The following is a 19,223-nucleotide window of genomic DNA, read 5'->3' as shown; positions in this document are numbered from 1 at the left end:
GGTGCTGCGGAACTCAGCCAGAGAGGGCTGCAGGCCTGGGTCCGGGACAACCGAGATGAATATTGGAGGGGAGTGTGTTAGGCACATGGAGTTTGGAAGTGGCCCAGCCATTGAACTGTTTAAAGTATATTAAAATATAAGACTGTGTGTGTGTGTGTGTGCATGTTTCATTCAAGAACCTAGAACATTGGGGCAGGTAGCGAGGACCGCCACAGCCACAGCTGGGGTCAATTTAAGTAGTGATATCTGTGTATAGCAGCATACACACACACACACACACACACACACACACACCACATACATCCAACCCCATACATACATGAAAGCATTTCCTCTAAATTCAGGACCTAAAAATGCCTTTCAACTTTCTCCACTCTTACTCAATATAGTACTCCAAGTCTTGGCTAGAGCAAGAAGCAAATCAAAGGGACACAGATCGGAAAGGGTAGAACCAAGGAATGCTTATTTGCAAATGATACAAGTTGGCATTCCTTCTAGGCTCTGCCCAACAGTTACCAGGTGGGCCTGGCTTGCTATAACAGAGACTATTTAGCCCCTCTGCTCCTTTTCTCTCTCTGCCTCTCTGATGATGCCCTTCACTCTCCCTGAACCCTTTCTCCCTCTCCCCGCCCCTTTCTCCATGTATTCCCTGGCAGCCTCTTTTCTCTCTCTCCTCTCTCTCTCTCTCTCTCTCTCTCTCTCTCTCTCCCTCCCTCCCTCCCTCCTCTCTCACTCTCTCTCCCTTTTCTCTGCCTCAACTCCTTTCTTAACTCCCTTTCCCATGTCCCCAAATATACTCTACTCTATAATACACTGGTCCCATGACTGGTACCCACTGGGGCACCCCTCCCATCTTGCCATACTGTGCTCTATAAAACATATCCTTGGCTTTTTAAAAAAAAGTACAACAATGAAATTCCCTAAAAGACCACATACACTGTTCCTGCTGATAAACACTTGCAACAAAGTTGCCAGCTAAAAAATTAACATACTAAAGTTAGCAGAATTTCTATGTAATAATGACAAAGATACAAAGAAAAAATAAGGGAAACAAAGCCATTTTCAAATGCCTTAAAAAACACCTTGCACTTACCCTAACCAAGAAAGTAAAAGACATCTACAATGAAAACTTTAATACACTCTCAGAAGAAGTTAAAGAAGGCATTAGAAAGTGGGAAATCTCTTACAGTCATGGATTAGATATTTTGAAAATGGCCATCCTACCAAAAGATTCAATCTACCAATAGATTCAAAATGATCACCATCAAAATTTTAATGCTATTCATCATAGAAATAGAAAAAAAACTTAAAATTAATCTGGAAGCACAAAAGGCCTCAGATAGCCATAACAATCCTCAAAAAAATAATAAAATAAATAAGGCATAAAACGCCATATTTCAAGTTACTTTACAAAGCTGTAGTATAAAAAAAACAGCATACTGATGGCACAAAAACTGGTATTTTGATGAATAGAACAAGAACATTCAAGCATAAACCCAGGTAGCTACAGACACCCAATTTTAGACAATGAGGCCAAAAATACTCATTGGAGAAAAGTCATCATGCTCTATAAGAAATGTTGCAGGGAAAATTGAATATTACATGTAGAGACTGAAAGTATATTCTCATGTTGTACCCTGAATACAGGTGTTCATGCACAACCACACAAACACACACACACACACACACACTTCTAAATAAACAAAACACTTGATACTTAGAACTCTGAAACTCGTATGGACAAAACTAGGGAAAGCACTTGAAAACATGCATCATACATACAGATAAAGACTTCCTCATAGGATCGCAGTTGCTCAGGGACAAAGACAAACAACAAATGGGTTTGCATAAAATTAAGACTGCTGTGACTCAAAAAGAACCTGTCAATTGACTGAAGAGGCAGCTCGCAGAATGGGATAAAATCTTTGCCATCTGACTGAGGATTATTTTCTAGAAATACACAAAGAACCAAGAAAGCAGACAGCCCACAGGGTGAGCATAGGACCTGATAAGGAATAAAAGAAGAAACATAAACAGCTAATGAATGTTGTTTCAAAGTTTCCAATCCTTAGCCATTAGAAAACTCTAACCAGAATTACTTTGAGTTTTCCTCTCACCAAATCAGAAAAATTAGCATTAAAATAAAAAGACAACCATGTTGACTACTGTGGGGTAAAAAGAATTCTCAGTCATTGTTGGTAGAGTGTAGATTGGCGTGGCCATTGTGGAAATAAGTGTAGAATTTTCTCAAAATAAAACCTCCTAAATATAGTCTCAAAGCACACTGTATTTCTGTTTATTGATACTCAATTTAAAATATCAAGAAGATGGAATAATCTTAGATGTCCATAAACAGATAAGTGGGTAAGGAAAACAGGCCATATACAGTATGGAATTTCATTCACTCATAAAGAAATATTAAGTTATGAAATTTGTAGGAAGATACATTGATCTGGAAAATATATTAAAGGTGGTAACTTAAGCTCTGAAAGACAAGCATCACATCTCCTTTATATGTTTCTATTTTTAAATGTCTGGGTCTTATATAGGAGTGGTTGCAGAGAGATGCCAAGAGATAAAAGGTCCCACAGAGGTAGGGAAGAGTCCTTAGGAAGAGGGCCAGGAGGATGATAAAACACTCTTAAAGTTGAAGTAGAAAGGGGAATTCAGGATGGTGGGGAAGTTTAAATGGGGATGGGGAGACAAAGGATACTGGGGAATGGAGGAAGGTCAATCCAAAATAATAGTGCATGAAAATGCCAAAAGGAAGCCTGTTATGTTTCAAGCTAATTTAAAAATAAAATAAAACAAAAATGTTTTATGCCTAGGCATCGTGGAATGTACCTATAGTCTTAGCATTTACTGTGAAGCAGGGCAATCATGATCTGGAGTCCAGCATGGGCTGCATATCAAGACCCCATCTCAGCATAAACAAAACAAGATCTGGTGAGATAGCTCAGAGGTCAAGCCATTTGCTGCCAGGCCTGATGACCTGGCCTCAATCCCTGGTTCCCACACAGTAGAAGAGAATCAGCTGCCAGAGACTTTCCTTTGACACCTGTATACATCATGACATACACATACGGGGGGGGGGGGGGGGGGAGGAGGGGCAGAGGGCGAGGGAGAGAGAGAAAGAGACAGAGAGAGACAGAGAAGAAAGACAGAGAGACAGAGTCTGTGTCCTGATTGTGTCACAACCTTCTGTATTTTGTCCTTAGTATTCACCATAATTAAGCAAATGGGAGATATGCTCCGGTCACAGAGAACATAAGTTTTTCATTGAACTACCAAATCAGAAGTTACTAGAACCAGACCATATCATTTGTTTGTCTACAAAAATATATTGTTTCTAATTCCACTTTATCTTGACTTTCTATTCAGAGCAGGACACCAAAGGAGACCAGAAATGAGGGTGATGGTAACTCTCAGTCCCTCGGGCTTCCCTGGGAGTCGTGGATCTTCATTATTTTACTCTGCACATGTGTGAGAGGGAGATGAGATCATGGGGCATTTCAGGATTATTATTTATATGACTTCAAAAGGTCACCTCTATTTTTGTACACCTATCTCAGAAAAGGAAGCACCTAAAATAGTCTCAATATTTGCATCTTTGCCCCATAACTTCATGTTGATACCCAGCTCCTAAGATGAAACTAGGAGATAGGGAAGAGAATTGGTCATGAGGGAGGAGACTTTGTAACCAGGATCAGAGGCATCCCTTGCACCTTCCACCATTTGATGACACAAGTAGAAAGGATTTCATGTGAGCAACATATCCTTACCTAACACTGGCACTTCAGTACTGAGCTCCCTGGCAGCCAGAATTATGGGATATCAGTGGGTACTCCTTATATGTTTTTGCAAAGCTATCCAGTTTAGGATATTTTGTTATATAAACAGCACCACTTCATAATTATTGTACCCATTGTGTCTAAAATTATCTAGAAGCATTCTGTTTAAAGTAGAATGATGGAGTTGAAAAAAAAATTGCCTCAGCAGTTAAGAGCATTTGTTATTCTTTCAGAAGACTTGGGTCTGGTTCCCAGAACCTACACGGTGGCTCACAGTCATCTGTAACTCCGGTTCCAGGAGATCCAACACCCTCTTCCAGCCTCTTTTCATATCAGACATATGCATAGTACATATGTATTCAGGCAATAAATTCAGGCAATGCATGCACATGAAATTTAAAAATCTAAGGCTTCAGTTTTAACATTCACTTTGTTTAAAATCGTTAGTTGTTTAATTACAACAAGCATAAACACAAATTCCCATCATGCAACCTGATCATTCAAAACATGATTACCAACCAGTCATTCTTCCATTCTTTATTCCAGCTGAGAAAAGTTTCCACATCCTTGTGGATTCTCCAAGTTAAACCCCTTAATTTTGAATCTTTTCACTTAAACCAACCCCTGCTTTGTCTCTTGATTAGCAATACAAAATAAGGCCATAGGCTGTGTTGCCATAGCTCAGCATTGTAAGAGTCCAAGAGGCCAGTAAAGCCATTGAGTATCTAATGAAGAGTAATGCAGAAAGGAAAGCAGTGCCCCGTGGTTCTTTCGTCTGACAACAACCTAATACAAGATTTTGCTCAGCTTGTAGCACAGTACAAGAACCCCTAGCAGGTGGTCCCCAAACCAGTCATTTTCCAAATACACTCAAATGAAAAGCTGACTCAGCAAGTAATTTTGAAGTTTTAGCTTAACTACTACAGGAAATAATTAAGTGCAGATAATATTTTCTCATCAACATTTAACATTTAACATGAGTCTCAAAACACAGTGGACATCAGTAGGAGTGATTATTATGTGAATCTGAGCAATAACACATTTGTTTTTAACTCTGAATTCTAGCCTTTATTTTAACACATCCTAGATTACTAAGCATGCATAAAAAGCATTGTAGCAATTGGGGACTTTGGGGAGAAAGGGCAGCTTATAAAACTATGCTAGGAATTCTGAAAAGGATGTTTGTATTTCTCATACCGAAAATGGTGATCCATGGAACTCTCAAAGCTGATGTTTCTACAACTTGAGCCAGTGTTACAAAGAAGTCCTTGAACAAAAGGAAGAACACCCCGGCTGGGCAGATCCCGGGCTTGCAAGTAACCTGGTCATAAACGCAAGGAGAGAATTAGTTCTGACAACTATTGTCCAAAGTTGGGTACTGTATACAATAACCCTGGCTCCCTGTCCAACCATATATAATAAACATGCTGAGCTTCTGTCTGGGGCAGGTGATCTCCATCCAGGAGCCCAGCACACCAGAACCCAACTTTTCTGTGTCCATGTAGTTGTTCTTTCTTTATTCCCTTGCTGTCCCAGTTAGGTCAGTCCTGGAGCCATGCAGGACACAGAAGTTAGTGCAGAAACAGGGTCATGAAAAGTAGACACTGGCTATGGGAAACTCTCATGGATTAGAAAAAGGGGCAATGCTCTCATGAGAAGCACACTAACAAAATAAAGAAAGAATTAAGGGTAACAGAACAAATAAAGGAATTAAAGGAAGGACATTTCAACATAGGCAGTTATATCTTAATGAGAAGAATCTAGAGATAGGCAGTTCCATGTTAATAGAATCTACAGTGAGGTAGTTATATGTTAACAGAATCTAAAGATATCTGTTATGTGTTGATATTTACAGAGAGATTCTTGAAACAAGTGAAATTGAGAAATAGGTAGTTTTATGTTGGTGGTTTGGATATTTAATGAAACCATGGAATGGGGTGGAGACTTCATTGGTTCTTGGGTTGTATTATGGAAGTGTGCCCTTGGTTTTGGAGGAAAGAGGAAATTAATTTGGTAACTTGAAAAAATAGATACTAAGAAAAAAAAGATGGGTGAGTTCATGACTGAGTTTCATCCTGTGTCTTGGTGGTATCCTCCCATAACTGTATATACTGATGAGTTCCTCCATTTTTATGGGCATTTTTCTAACCACCTAGAATACCTCTGGGCTCCATCCATTCATCTATTCAGCACAGGTTATAGCCAAATCTAGACAAGATTTAACATGTCACATTATGGATGCATGAGTAGATATAATTGAGAAATAATTGAGACCCACCTCCTGGTGTTTGGACCTACAATAATGATAGCATGGATGTGGCCTAATTTCATTGGCACATCCTAGAAAAGTAAAAAGGCTTATGACCAGGTTATTTCTCCTGCTGATACTGCAAAAATTATTCTTACCTAGCTGGAGCCTTCAATCCTAAGCTTGCTAAGGCATTCCTTTTGCTTTTGTTGGGCATGGCAGCTGGTAGGATCCTTCTTGTGTTCTAGTGTCAAGCGCTGCAGGGAAACACTCCTGCACTAAGCATGACGATTTACCCTGAACATCTACGAAATAAGGAAGAGGGTAATGTAGGAAGCAAATAATGTCCTAAATGAATGTGTATTGCTTCACATAGATGCAGCCATGTCAAGGACCCCAGTGACTTAGCTCCATGGAAGTAGCAACACCTTCTTCCCTAGGTGAAGCTCAGATGGCAAAACCTTCTGATTTGTGTGTGGATCTAGAAAGAGTCCACCATAGCTTTTCCTCTGGAGATTTATGACACAAAGACTACTTCCCTACAGACCCTCTTCCTATTGAGATTAGCTAAACCTGCCTCCTTGTTCAGGTGTATATAATAACCACACCTCCTTATTTATCTGTATGTAATAAACCTGTCTCCATCATTTGGCTGTATATAATAACCCTGCCTTCTGATCAGCTGTATGTAATAACCTATATCCCTACTCACCTGCATATAACGAAATGCTGTACTTTGAGGGTGATATGGCTTCTCCCTTGGAGAACCCAAACAACTTAATTCCAAATTTGCTGCATCTGTGTATAAGATTTCTTCACCCCTTGGGGCCCCTACTCATGGTTACAGGACTCAAGTCATGCAAAGACACAACAGGATATCTTTTCTACAAATTTACACCCCATAATGTTATGTTATTTACCCTGATATTAACCTAAAACTTATCTGAGGAATTATTCAGGAAATATAAAACCCTTTTATACTTTGCACTCCCTCCCCAAGAAATGATGTAACTCTCGCTATATTTATCTTCCCTCCACATGTAGTAGTCACTCTTCTGTTCCATAGCCAAGCCTCTTGGCATAGCCCTCTCTAAGTCAACCATGAGTCAGAAATACAAAATAAATGTTTTGAAGTTTGGGTAAAAGCTTTCAGACAGAAGCCAACTTGTATTCTTAAACATCTACACAAAATTTCTAAATGTCTAATAGAACAAAATGCTTTACTATATCAAACAATATCAAAACTTTTCAGGAATCTGGCATGGTGGTAAACACTTTTAATCCTTCACTAAGGAAACAGAAGCAGGCAGATCTCTGGAATTTAAGGCCAACCTGATCTACATAGTGAGTTTCAGGGCAACTAGGGCTACATAAACAGACCAAATCTCAGAAGGAGAGGAAAAAGAAGAAAGATGAGAAAGAGAAGAAGGAAGAGAAGGAGGAGGGGAAGAAGACAACTAAAACGAGGAAGAGGAAGGAGGCATGGGAGGAGGGCAAAAAGAGAAACAAGGAAAGAAGGAAGGAAGGAAAGAAGGAAGGAAGGAAGGAAGGAAGGAAGGAAGGAAGGAAGGAAGGAAGGAAGGAAGGAAGGAAGGAAGGGAGGAAGGGAGAAAGGGAGGGAGGGAGGGAGGGAGGGAGAAAGGGAGGAAGGAAGGGAGGGAGGGAAGGAAGGGAGGAAGGAAGGGAGGGAGGGAGGAAGAATAAAAAGAAGAAAGGAAGGAGAATGAGAGAGGAAGGAAGGAAGGGAGAAAGGAAGGGGAAATCTTTCAGGAAAAGTAGTCCTATAATGAGGCAACATCTTAATCAATAAAATTCTGGTGAAACATGCCCCAACCCTATCTGCTCTTTTTTTGCTCAGTGAATAGGAGGCATGGGGATAAAAACAATGGTAGACAACTGATAAGCTCATGATCCATGTGCTGTGGCTCATAGATCATTCATAAAACCCAGGGAACAGCTTTCCCCCTGATATCTACTTTGGGTCTGGGGAATGATCCCCTTCATCCTAACTTGAAGTCCCACTACGCTGAGAATTTAGCACAATGTTTTTCACACAGAAGACATTCACTAAATATTTGATGACTTAATGAATAAACAAACAATGATGAGGGAATGGATAATTGAAAAAGTAAATGTGTTTGATGCTTAAGGGAAAGTGAGATTCTTAGCAAACACAAGACACAAGGTTAGACGGTTGTGCAGTACTCCTCGGGAATGCACCCAGAATAAAGGCCACCCCAGTGGGTGTTTGGTGAGCTGGAGTTTGAGATCTCCAACCTCAAGTGCACTTGTTCTTATATGGAGCCCTGTATGATACTTTTCTCACTGTGTCATATTTCATTTTAATAGGCCATTCTGCTAGAATGTTCTTTGAGGGAATAAAAAATCCCAGATACATATTTGTTGAATGAATATGTAAAATATTAAAAATTAAAAACGCTGAAAAAGATCTTCAGCTTTTCATAACTGAAATTACCATACCCTAGCTTCATACTTTCTATAATACCCAATGCTATCCTCATAAGCACAAAGGAGTCATTAGACCCGTTGCCTTTTCAATATGCAAAACCTAAATATTACTGACAAGCTATTGCAGATAAACATTTAATAATCACTTTTCCATGGAAAGCTGGTAAAGTTAAACAAACCACACATTTTAAGTGACATAAAAAAGTGTAACCATTTCTCAAGTGGTATGGCATCTAGACTGTGAAATCCAACAGACAAAATGCCCTGACTGGCCATGCTTCTGGGAAAATGGACATATTGTAAGTTTATTAGTGAATATCCTTCATCACAGTCTCTCCCTCCATCATCCTCATCACTATCATGCCCTGTTAAAACAAAAGGTGTCTCCTCTACCTCTGCTTCTAGCTCTTCCTAAATGAATAAAGGTTTATCCATCTAAGCCCAGATAGATCCTTTCAGCTTGCATGAAAGGATAAGTCTATTGAGCAAACATCTATGAATGTCATTCCTAAGCAATAAAGAAACCTGAGTTGCCTCTTCCTGGCACATTCCTTAAATATACCACTGTTGTCTTAATAGAACCCTTAGTCATCTAGCCACTGAGAATTCAGCATCAATAAAGAACAGAGAAAGCGAGGTTGGTTTACTTTGGACATTTGTAATTTACCAGCTTCCCATGGAAAAGTGATTATTATATTGTATTTAAACCAGAGACCCGGGAAGTGGGACACTCTCAGGACTGATTGGGTGTGACCCTAGGCAAAATGTCCAAGATTGGGGAAAGGGAACTCGAAGAGTTCCAGTAGATACACAGGGCCTCAAGTGGAGGGACAGGGTTACTAAACCACAGTCAAAATTCTTGATCCAGATTTGTTCCTGTCTAAAAGAACTGCAGAGACAAAACTGGAGAAGAGACTGAAATATCAGAGGTCCAATGACTGGTCCAACTTGCGATCCATCCCATGGGTTGGGGGGCAGGGCACCAAGACCTGACACTGTTCCTGATGTTATGACATGCTTACAGACAGGAACTTGGCATAGCTGTTCTGAGAGGCCCTACCAGCAGCAGCTGACTAAGAAGCAGATACTTATACCCAAGCATTGGACCAAAGCTGGCGAATCCTAGGGTTGAATTAGGGGAAGGATTGAAGAAACTGAAAGGAAGAACAACCCCATGGGAAGACCAACAGTCTCAACCCCAGGGAGCTCTGAGAAACTAAGCCACCAACCAGGAGCATACACAAGCTGGGCTGAGGCCCCTGGCATATACTGTAGTAGAGGTCTGCCTGGTCTGGCCTCAGTGAGGGAAGCTGCACTTTATCCTTGAGAGACTTAAGGCCCTAGGGAATGGAGAAGCTGATGTGGGGGGAAGCAACCTCTCAGAGGCAAGGAGAAGGAGAAATGGGAAGAGGAACTGTGAGGGTGGGAGGACTAGGGAGGCAATGACTAGAATGTAAATAAATAAAATAATTTAAAAAAAACATGAAACTTACAACTGTCTCTGTGTCTGGGAGGTTCTTGAAAGCGAAGCACTGTCAGAATCATGAACAGGATGCATGGCCAGAAGAACTCAGCCAAGGAGAGAACCTGGAAAATATAAAAGACAAAATGATGAACGTGTGTCTAGGGACTATAATAGTTCCACCATTTGAAGGGTGGTGGGAAGCCGGGTCAGGCTACTTTCATAGAAAGTCAGTGTTGCCCCTATCTGGGTTGTGAGCATGCTTGTCAGAAACATAGATGAACACAGTATCAAAACGTACTGAATAACAACAAATTCACAAGGTACAATGGTTTCACTGACAACAATGTGCCAAAAAAAAAAAAAAAAAATCCCACCCTCCTTGGTAGCTGGCCAAGACAAGCACAGTTCACTTATTCCTATCTAAATTACCAAAAGTAATATTGGATCACACATTACACATCATGTAGTAAATATATCTCTGTGTGTACTACAGAATGACTATAGAAGAGTCCCAACCAAGTCCAAAGAATTTCAAAGAAGCTTAAGATAGACTCTGATAGGGATGGGGAAAGTCCCCATGGGGACTAGCATAAGGAATGAGGCGGGGGTGTGTGCCTGAGGTCCTCAATGCAGCTGTTCCCTTTGGGGCAGATGACAGAGACAGAACTGAGCCACAAGGTACAGGATGATGCAGGTATTGGAGGCTGTAGAAGGGAGAGGCAAGACTGGGTCTGGACAGATGAACCAATAGACAGGCTGAGGACCACCCAAGGACACATGAACATTGGGGACTGAAGCATGCTGGAGATACTAGAACAGTTGGGAGTTCTCTGCCCGTGGGTCTATTGACTCAAACACTGGGGAGTCGGACTTCACAGATTGGTGAGGCTGGCATGGCTTATGTGCCCTCCTCTTTACAGAGTTCAGGAGAGGAAGTTTCACCCTTTTCTTGGTCTGGAACATCCAAGAAGTTCTCAGGCCTGGTTTTCCTGAGACAGTTTTATTATGATCTACCTATGTTCTTCCAACATTGATTTTTCTCTGACAAATTTATAGTGTGGCACCTTTCTGTGTTGAGAAACAGTTATTTATCAGACTGTGCCCTGTGGGTGGCAACTGACAGATGTTCTCTTCGCCTCTGGCAAGATGTAGTCATCCTATGTCTACATTTTACTCCACAGGGCAGGGCAGGGCCCAGGAAGCTACTTGCACATAACACAAAGTAACTGAAGGCCTGGCTTAGCCTGATCTCAAATCTTTTTCTCCAGGAGGCTCAGTTGGAGGCTAAGAGAAGCCCCAGGATCCAGGCTCCATTGGGACTGAGAGAAGTCCTCGCTCAGTTCCTTCAGATCCCAATCCATGATGTCCCCTCCCCATCTTTCTCACCTTTCCTGGATTTTGTTTCTTTCCATTTCCAAGACTGTTTTAAATTTCAGAAGTGTCACTAAAGAAGTTAAAGAACTAAAATGTTCACCTACATTTCCTGAACAAATAAACTCCTGTTCGTTTTTCTCACATCTTCAACCACATTCCCTGGCCCCATCCAAGAATCCCAACTCTCACTTTGCTGGTTACATAATACTCAACCAAGTGAATATCCACAGGCCACAGGCCCATGCTTCTAAAGAGCAGAGACTTTTGTCTTAAATAACCAGTTCTGTGAATTGCTTTGGGTAAACTGGAATAAACTCCTCAACCTAAGGTTACTATCGTCAAATCTTTGGACACTTTAAAGAGCTGCCCAGAGGACTGCAGGAAAATGAAAGCTGAACTATCTTTGCAGTACAGAACTTGAACCCAGATCCTCAGGTCCTCATGCATGCTGGGCAAATGTGTTACCACTGAGCTATACACAGCTCTAATCTTTCAAAATTGAGAGAAATGAACTAACAGTGGAATAAGGGACTGGTATGAGAAAGAGATAAAATCTTTAAGCCAATGTTATTATGAATAATCCTTATTGATTTCAGTCCTTCTTGCTTCTCTAATATACAACCTGGGTAAGGCAGTGGATATGTTCACACAACAACTTCCTAAAACTCAGCAAGCTAAAGTCTCTAGTCAGACACTGAAGATGGTGTCTTACAGTTTCAGATTCCAAATTCTAATACTTGAGCTGAAAATGAATTCTGGTCTCTTTGGATTCTTTATTTCTCAGCCTGCCATTGCCATCTCCCTCACACCACATGCTTGTTGGCGGCAGGCAGAGAACAAATCTCTATGCACCCAGGTGAGTGCTTCCTTAAACGGGCAAGGGGAGCGCGGGTAGAAGTATGTCTGGTTCCCAGTGTAATTGCAGAAATGAAACAATCCTTTGAAATAGATTCCAAGGAAGGATTCCTTGAGCCAGGAAGTCGAGAACAGAAAGCTTCTGACAGCCCTGTTGTAACTCAGTAGCTCCTGTTCACATAAAGAGAAAGAGGGCTGTACAGGCGAGCCTCGGGCTGAAGCATTTAAAGCTAACAGAGAGAGAAAGAAACAGAGCACTGGCAGGAGGAGCCTGCTGGACTGTGAACATGATCAAAGGGGGAAAGGCGCCTGTTTGGAAGAGTTAGCATGAAGCCATTAATGTGTACCAGTTACTAACAGTATGTACTAATGGATACTAACCCTTGCTGATCCTTGCTATTAAAACAGGTCGCCAAAAAAAGACTTAAGAGGCTGCAATTCATAGTATCGTTCCGATCACTGCATGTATCAGTAAAACAATTTTTAGTTCTTTGTGAATTTCCCATCATGCACCTCAATCCCACTACTCATCTTCCCCTTCCCCACCCCCACCCTTGCAACATCCTCAATAACAAAGAAAAAAAATCTCATGTAAGCTTCAGTGTAGCAGGGTGTGTCACACAGTATACACAACCCTTTTCCATACTTCCTTGCTTGCAAATGTTTATTGCAATGCGTCTTTGGATTGGTCCCTTCATTTGCTCCAGCAGTTCATTGATGGAGTAGATATTGAGGTGGGCCAATTCAAAGCCCTGGATATGGACCTGAGAGTTCTCTGGCAGTTCTCATGCCCTCTGCACTAGCTCACCAGCAACACCCCAGTCCCCCACTCACAACCAGAGTCAGCTCTACCCTGCTGTTCACGCAAGGTGCAGGACCCACTCTCCCAAGGGTTGATAGCTGGCAAGGCACATGGCAAATTCACCCACTCTCATGACCCCAGGGCCAACTCTTCAGCCTACCATAGATGTCAAGGGTTAGAGGTGGGGGGAGGGCATCTCTCTCTTGTCTGCATGTGGCTAGCTTTTACAAACAACATTAAAAAGAAAAACATTCAAAATCAATAGACTAATAAAGCAAAGTGGTAGCTGATATTATAAATAAATAAATACATGAATAGGTATAAAATTTCAAAAGTAAACAGGAACATAATTATTGTCTCAAATGGTCAATGACCTTGAGTTTCTTAATTCACATAAATAAACACATATATGTATATTACATAAGTATAAAGCTTTCAGAGACAATTTTTCATACCATCATTGAAAGATCTTTTTAAAAAATAATAATCATCCCTCTAATATCAGATTATTTAACCAGTCACCTACTTACAGAAATATGCCTGACTTTCTTCTTGGTGACCAAGCTGCCATGGCTTTCTTAGATCTCTGGGTGACTTGCGAGAGAGCAAACCATGAGGAAAGGTCCACTTGAATTTGATCCTGGGTTTGAGACTGGGTAGACAAAACCGTGCCTGATCCTCACTCTGCCCCACCTCATCCCTACAGCAGGCAGGATTAACTCCCTTACATTTTGTTGTTTTCTGGTAGTGTTCGGGATCCCACCCAGAGCCTCTTACGTGGTAGACAATCACTTCACTCCTGAACTATAGCTCCAGCCCCAGCTTTTCACTTCAGTCATAATTTTATTAAGTTGATATGTAAAAGTAATTTGTTTGCATGACTAGAATGAAAGAGTATTTTAAAGCACCCAACAATTACTTACCTACTAATTCTCTGTTCTTCCAGATTCCAATTTCTCTATTAGGTCATTTTTAACTACCATGTAAAAAAAAAATCATTTTCTGGTTTTTGATTAAAGAATGTGACCCTCTCTTAGTCTTGGGTGGTCCTGATATTTTCTATTTCATTTGCCATTTTTGTTTTGCTTTTTGTTTGAGGTAGGATCTCAGATAGGCCAGACTTGCCTCACACTCATTATGTGTTTGAGACTAGCCCTGAACTGTTGGTTTCCTGACTAAAGATTATTTAAATCTTTCATACAAGCAACTCATCAATTAAAAAATTAGTATCTTTACTGTCTTTCCTAGATGCAAAGAAAATGAAATTTAAGGAATTTAACCAAATAAACTCTGCCAACAAGACCACAAATACCATCAATGTAGACTTAAACAAATGGCAAATTCATAGTTGCAAATGAAAATCGCTGCAAGTATTATAATTCCACATCCCTTCAAGAAGACCCTTTGAAGATTTTGAAATTCAAAAGGAAATCCAATTAAACCTAAAAGAATACTACTTCTGGGAATTTTTCATTTACAAGCTGTTCAACTGCCCTTTTGAAAAGTGCAACTAGGAAGAACTTTCTACTGTTCTGAATCTGAAATTATCCCCAGAGGAAAGCATCCACAGAGAGGCTAAATTCTGCTGCATCTCTGTGCACCTGTGAATTGGGTCCTTTCATGAGGCTGTTTCTTGGCAGGGGGCAAAGTCTCTCCTTCTCCTCACATTTTCATGATTTTCTTCTCATATGTCATTAGCCCAGAAACTCGCTCGGCATTTTTAATCATATTCCTGCTAATGGGCATGTCTCCTGTCATGTAAGAAGACTGCTCACCCTCCAGGCCATGGCTCTCACTTCAAATCACTATGATCTGCTCTAAGTGAAGAAGCCCATCAGTGTCCAAAAGCCACAGGCTCTGCTCTCAAGAAAAATAATCAATCATCCTTTGAACCTATCAATGCTGGAAAAAGCAGGGGTCAACTCTCCAGGCAACTGCAAAGCCAGCCGCTCCTTTAGCCAAGTCCCAGGAGGCCGTTCCCACCAGAAGAAAGTGAAGAGTCCCCTCTGACTTTCAGAGCCCTTCTCTGTGACCTTCATGGGTGTAGGGGTCCCAGTTTTATTCTCCTGTCACATCTGATCCCAAGCACAAATAGAGATTTCTCCTTTAGCTTTCAGCAAAGCTCTAATAGGGAAGAATTCAGGAGACTCCAACAGTCTGAACATACATAGAGAATCTGGATAAAAAGTATGGTGAGAGTTTCTTCCTTCAGACAAAATGAGGAGGGTAGAAAAGAAAAGTGAGAGCAGTGGTTCTCAACTTGTAGGTCATGACTCCTTGGGGAGTCGCATATCAGATATGTGACATATCAGATATTTACATTACAAGAAAGTCATAAATGTGGCAAAATTAATGATGAAATAGCAATGAAATAATTTTGTGGTTGGGGGTCACCACAACATGAGAGACTGTATTAAAGTATCACAGCATTAAAAAGATTGAGAACCCCTGAGTTAGTAGAAACAGGGGGAAACTTGTCTTTGCCTGATCCCATTAATAATAATAAAAGTAATAATAATAATAATAATAATAATAATAATAATAATAAATAAAACCTACAAAATGATTAGTCTCAAAAGGCCGGAAATTTCCCCCAAAATGAACGGAGTGAGCATAGTAGAAAATATTTAGCAAGAAAAATTCACAAGAGAACATAGAGCCCAATTAATGTAATAAAGATTTTCTTTCATCTATCTCAGATGAGCTCCCTCTTCAACTCCACCATTATCTCCAGTGCACTTCCTGTTACAAAAAATAAAAAAAAAAATAAAAATAAAATTATTTAGAAAAGAAGATCACTGAAGAGTCAAGAATAAACTCACTATGCTGTCAAAGTGTGAGTCACAGTCTTTAGAGAATCAGTTTACCAGGCTCAACAAAGAGAACAAAAGAAACTGCACAGATTTAAAAATCACAACAACAACTATAACAATAGACACTAGTTACACATGAATCCTTGATCACGTACAGTTGGAGTTAACAATAGTGATCTTATGAAGTATTTTAAAGGCAAAACTTTTCAAACAGAAAAAAAAGCAAAGAATCTGCAGTATAAAAAATTAGCATCTCTGAGGAAAACAATTTTTAAAATGGAACCCCAAAATAGCCAAAGCTATAGAAGACTTCATCTAAAGATTAAAAAAAAAAAAATTGTGTTGTCCTTTGGAAAATTAGTCATTCTTGAGCTGCGGCTAGTAAACTTCAGACTATCCATTAAAAACAAGGGAAGAAATAAAAGAAGAAAACTGCAGGGTTTAGACAAGGAAAGATCAGTGTGAAAGGTTGGGCATAAGCCAACCTTGAACATATCCTCCAAATATTTCATATAAATTCCAGTGTATCAATACCCACAGTATTTCTGTTTGATTGATTGATTGATTGATTGATTGACTTATTGATTGTGGAGTGTGTACATGCCAAGTCATACATGTAGAGATCAAAGGAGAACTTGCAGGATTCTGTTCTCTCCTTCTATTATATAGGCTTTGGGACTCAAACTCAGATCATTTGGAATGGTGACAGTGTCTTTACTCACTAGGCAATCTTGCTGATCCAATGTCTACAATGCCCAAAGAGAGAGTACGTATGGATTTTAAAACCATATATATTATATAAAAATATATTCAGTACTTAGCTAAAATTGTCCTGGAATGAAAACAAACAGACATGTGTGTTGTGTTCTCAGGGACTAGAGAACACAATTAATTTAGGGAGCAAGAGCACTGAGGAGTGAAACCATGACAGTGACACACAGCCAGCATGAGAATGACAACAACTTATAACCTTGTGATATCATTTCTACTTTCAGTGCTGCTGGCTGGAACCAGCTGAGCATCGCTACTGAGGTCCCAGTCCCCACCCCCAAATACAAAATCCCCTCAAGAGAAAAAGCAGAAATTGTGATATTTTAAAAATTATGTCAAAGTATTTTGTCAAACAGCTAAAATATGTAAATCTAGATATAATAGAAATTCAATACTCCAAACCCACACAGTCCAAAGAATATAGACATACTTTGAGACAGTGTGGGAGGAGACTTTTGTACATACCATACTAACACATACACACACCACCTATACATGTGTACATACATAGATACCACATATACATCTACACCCACACATGTTGTTCATGTTGGGATTTTGCATCAATGTGACCCAAAGTACAGTTATTTGGGAAGAGGAACTCTCAGTTGAAGAAATGCTTCCATAACATTGGCCTATAGTTCAATTCTATCAGTCAAGTGGGTTTTTTTTTTTTTTTGGTTTGTTTGTTTGTTTGTTTTGTTTTGTTTTCTGTTTCTTTCGTGTTTTTGTTTTTGTTTTTTGGGTCTTTTTTTTTTTTTTTTTTTTTGATTAATGGTTGATGCAGAAGAGTTCAGCCAACTATGGGTGGTGCCATCCTGGCTATGTGGCCCTGAGTCGTATAAGCAAAAAGACTGAGAAAAACCATGAGGAACAAGTCAGTAAAGCAGTATTTCTTTGTGGCTTCTGTTTCAGTTCCTGCTTACAGGTTTTTACCTTGAGTTATTCCCTGACTTAACCTCAATAAAGTAACCTGGAAGTGTAAAATGAAATAAATCCTTCCCCCACCCCCCAAGTCACTTTGGTCATGGTGTTTTATCACAGTAATAGAAACCCTAACTGAGAAACATTTACACACATGCATATATACTACACGCACACAGACACATGCATACCACATGCACATGTTAAACCCAAACAGACCCATATGGATACCCACACAGACTCACACACATACACATATACGCACATTCTCAGAGAGGAGAGAAAGAGGAAAAAAGTTCCCAAGAGATCAAGAAAGACAGTCATCAACAGAGTAACTAGAGTCACCAACCACTCAGCTCATCAACAGCAAGACACTAAACTGCAGTTATATCTTTTTGGACTGCTAGGAGAGGTTAGTTGTTTTAGAATAGTGCTGCAGGGAAATTACATCTCTAGAACACAAGAAAAGAGAATTGTAAGATAAACAAAGCAGGTTATCCCACTGAGAACACACTAAAACAGCTTTCATATCCTGTGCTCGGATTCCAAACAATGCTGGGATTAAACTATTTGAGAGGCAGGTATTTCAGGCTTTTCTTTCAAAGATACAGGCAGGTACTATTTAAAGATGAAAAGTACACCACAGATGAAGAGTAAATGAGTCACAGAACACCACACAACCAAGGCTTAAGACACTGAGAGGACCACTACAATAAAAACCATCAACATGAAAAGCCTCAGCAACTTACAGTGAAGACTAAGCATGTATGTGTATACTTCATAGTCTTATGCAGAACACAGACCAAAAATAGGGAACAACAGTTCCAAATTCACTTTGACAGAAGATTCTATGTAGCATGCTTTACAAAAATTGTGTATACCTCCAGCAAGAGTCAATAAGAAAATGCATTTTAAATGAGATTTAATTATCCGCAAAAGTATAGAACAGCTAAGGAGCAAAACAAAATTTTAAAAAAGTAAAATATGTGCAATTTTATATAATATTTAATTTTATTAAAAGATACCAGAATATTTAAATAAGTTACAAATGAACATCGCTAATGTGTATAAAGGTCATAGTCATGAAGATGCTGTTTCTGCCCTGACCTCTGAGTTCAATGCAAACCGTAGCTCCACACAACAGAATTACCTAGGAGTCAAATGGACCCCAACAAGTATGTTTGTTTAGGTTTACCTATCAATATATTTAGTGAGCGGTTGCTCAGAAGCATTTAGTATAATAAAGACCAAAAATATTCAAGATCATTACATCAATAGGTGAGAAGAATTTGTCTTCTAACATGTCAAAGCCTTCTACAGAGTAATAATAATGAAAACTATGTATTGTTCATTAACAAGATGCAAACTGCCTTGGACAGGCATAGATCACCCAGGAATAGAGCCATAAAGATCTGAAAATCTGACATATTAAAAAAGAAGGAGAAGGAGGAGGTAAAGGAGGAAGAGGAGAAGGAAGAAGAGGAAGAAAAGGAGGAGGAAGAAGAGGAGGAGAAAGAGGAAGAGGAGGAGAAAAAGAGCAGACAGATCAATGGGAGAACCTGATATTCAGCAACTGTGACATATGGTTGGTCTTCCTGAGAGCTAAATTAGGAGACAAATATGGGGGATGTCCTCCCCCATGCAGGATATGAAACTAAATGAGAGAAAATGGGAAAAACAAGAATGTGTGGAAGGAAACAGAATGTATTAT

General features: G+C 39.8%; 1 protein-coding gene across 1 annotated transcript in view; it reads right to left on the bottom strand.

The window, feature by feature from the left end:
• The window catches only part of Abca13 (ATP binding cassette subfamily A member 13), a 450,643-nt gene that overhangs the window by 412,115 nt on the left and 19,305 nt on the right, over positions 1–19,223 (bottom strand). Inside the window, exons 2-3 of the mRNA XM_052199718.1 lie at positions 10,002–10,095; positions 4,989–5,112 (exon numbers count right to left, since the gene is read on the bottom strand). Of these exons, the coding sequence (XP_052055678.1) occupies positions 4,989–5,112; positions 10,002–10,095 (218 nt within the window). The remainder of the gene's footprint in view (positions 1–4,988; positions 5,113–10,001; positions 10,096–19,223) is intronic.

This window comes from Apodemus sylvaticus, chromosome 11 (assembly GCF_947179515.1).
Source record: "Apodemus sylvaticus chromosome 11, mApoSyl1.1, whole genome shotgun sequence".
NCBI classification, from domain to species: Eukaryota; Metazoa; Chordata; class Mammalia; order Rodentia; family Muridae; genus Apodemus; species Apodemus sylvaticus.
The sequence above is the reverse complement of the archived record's forward strand: the minus strand, read 5'-3'. Positions and strand labels throughout refer to the sequence as shown.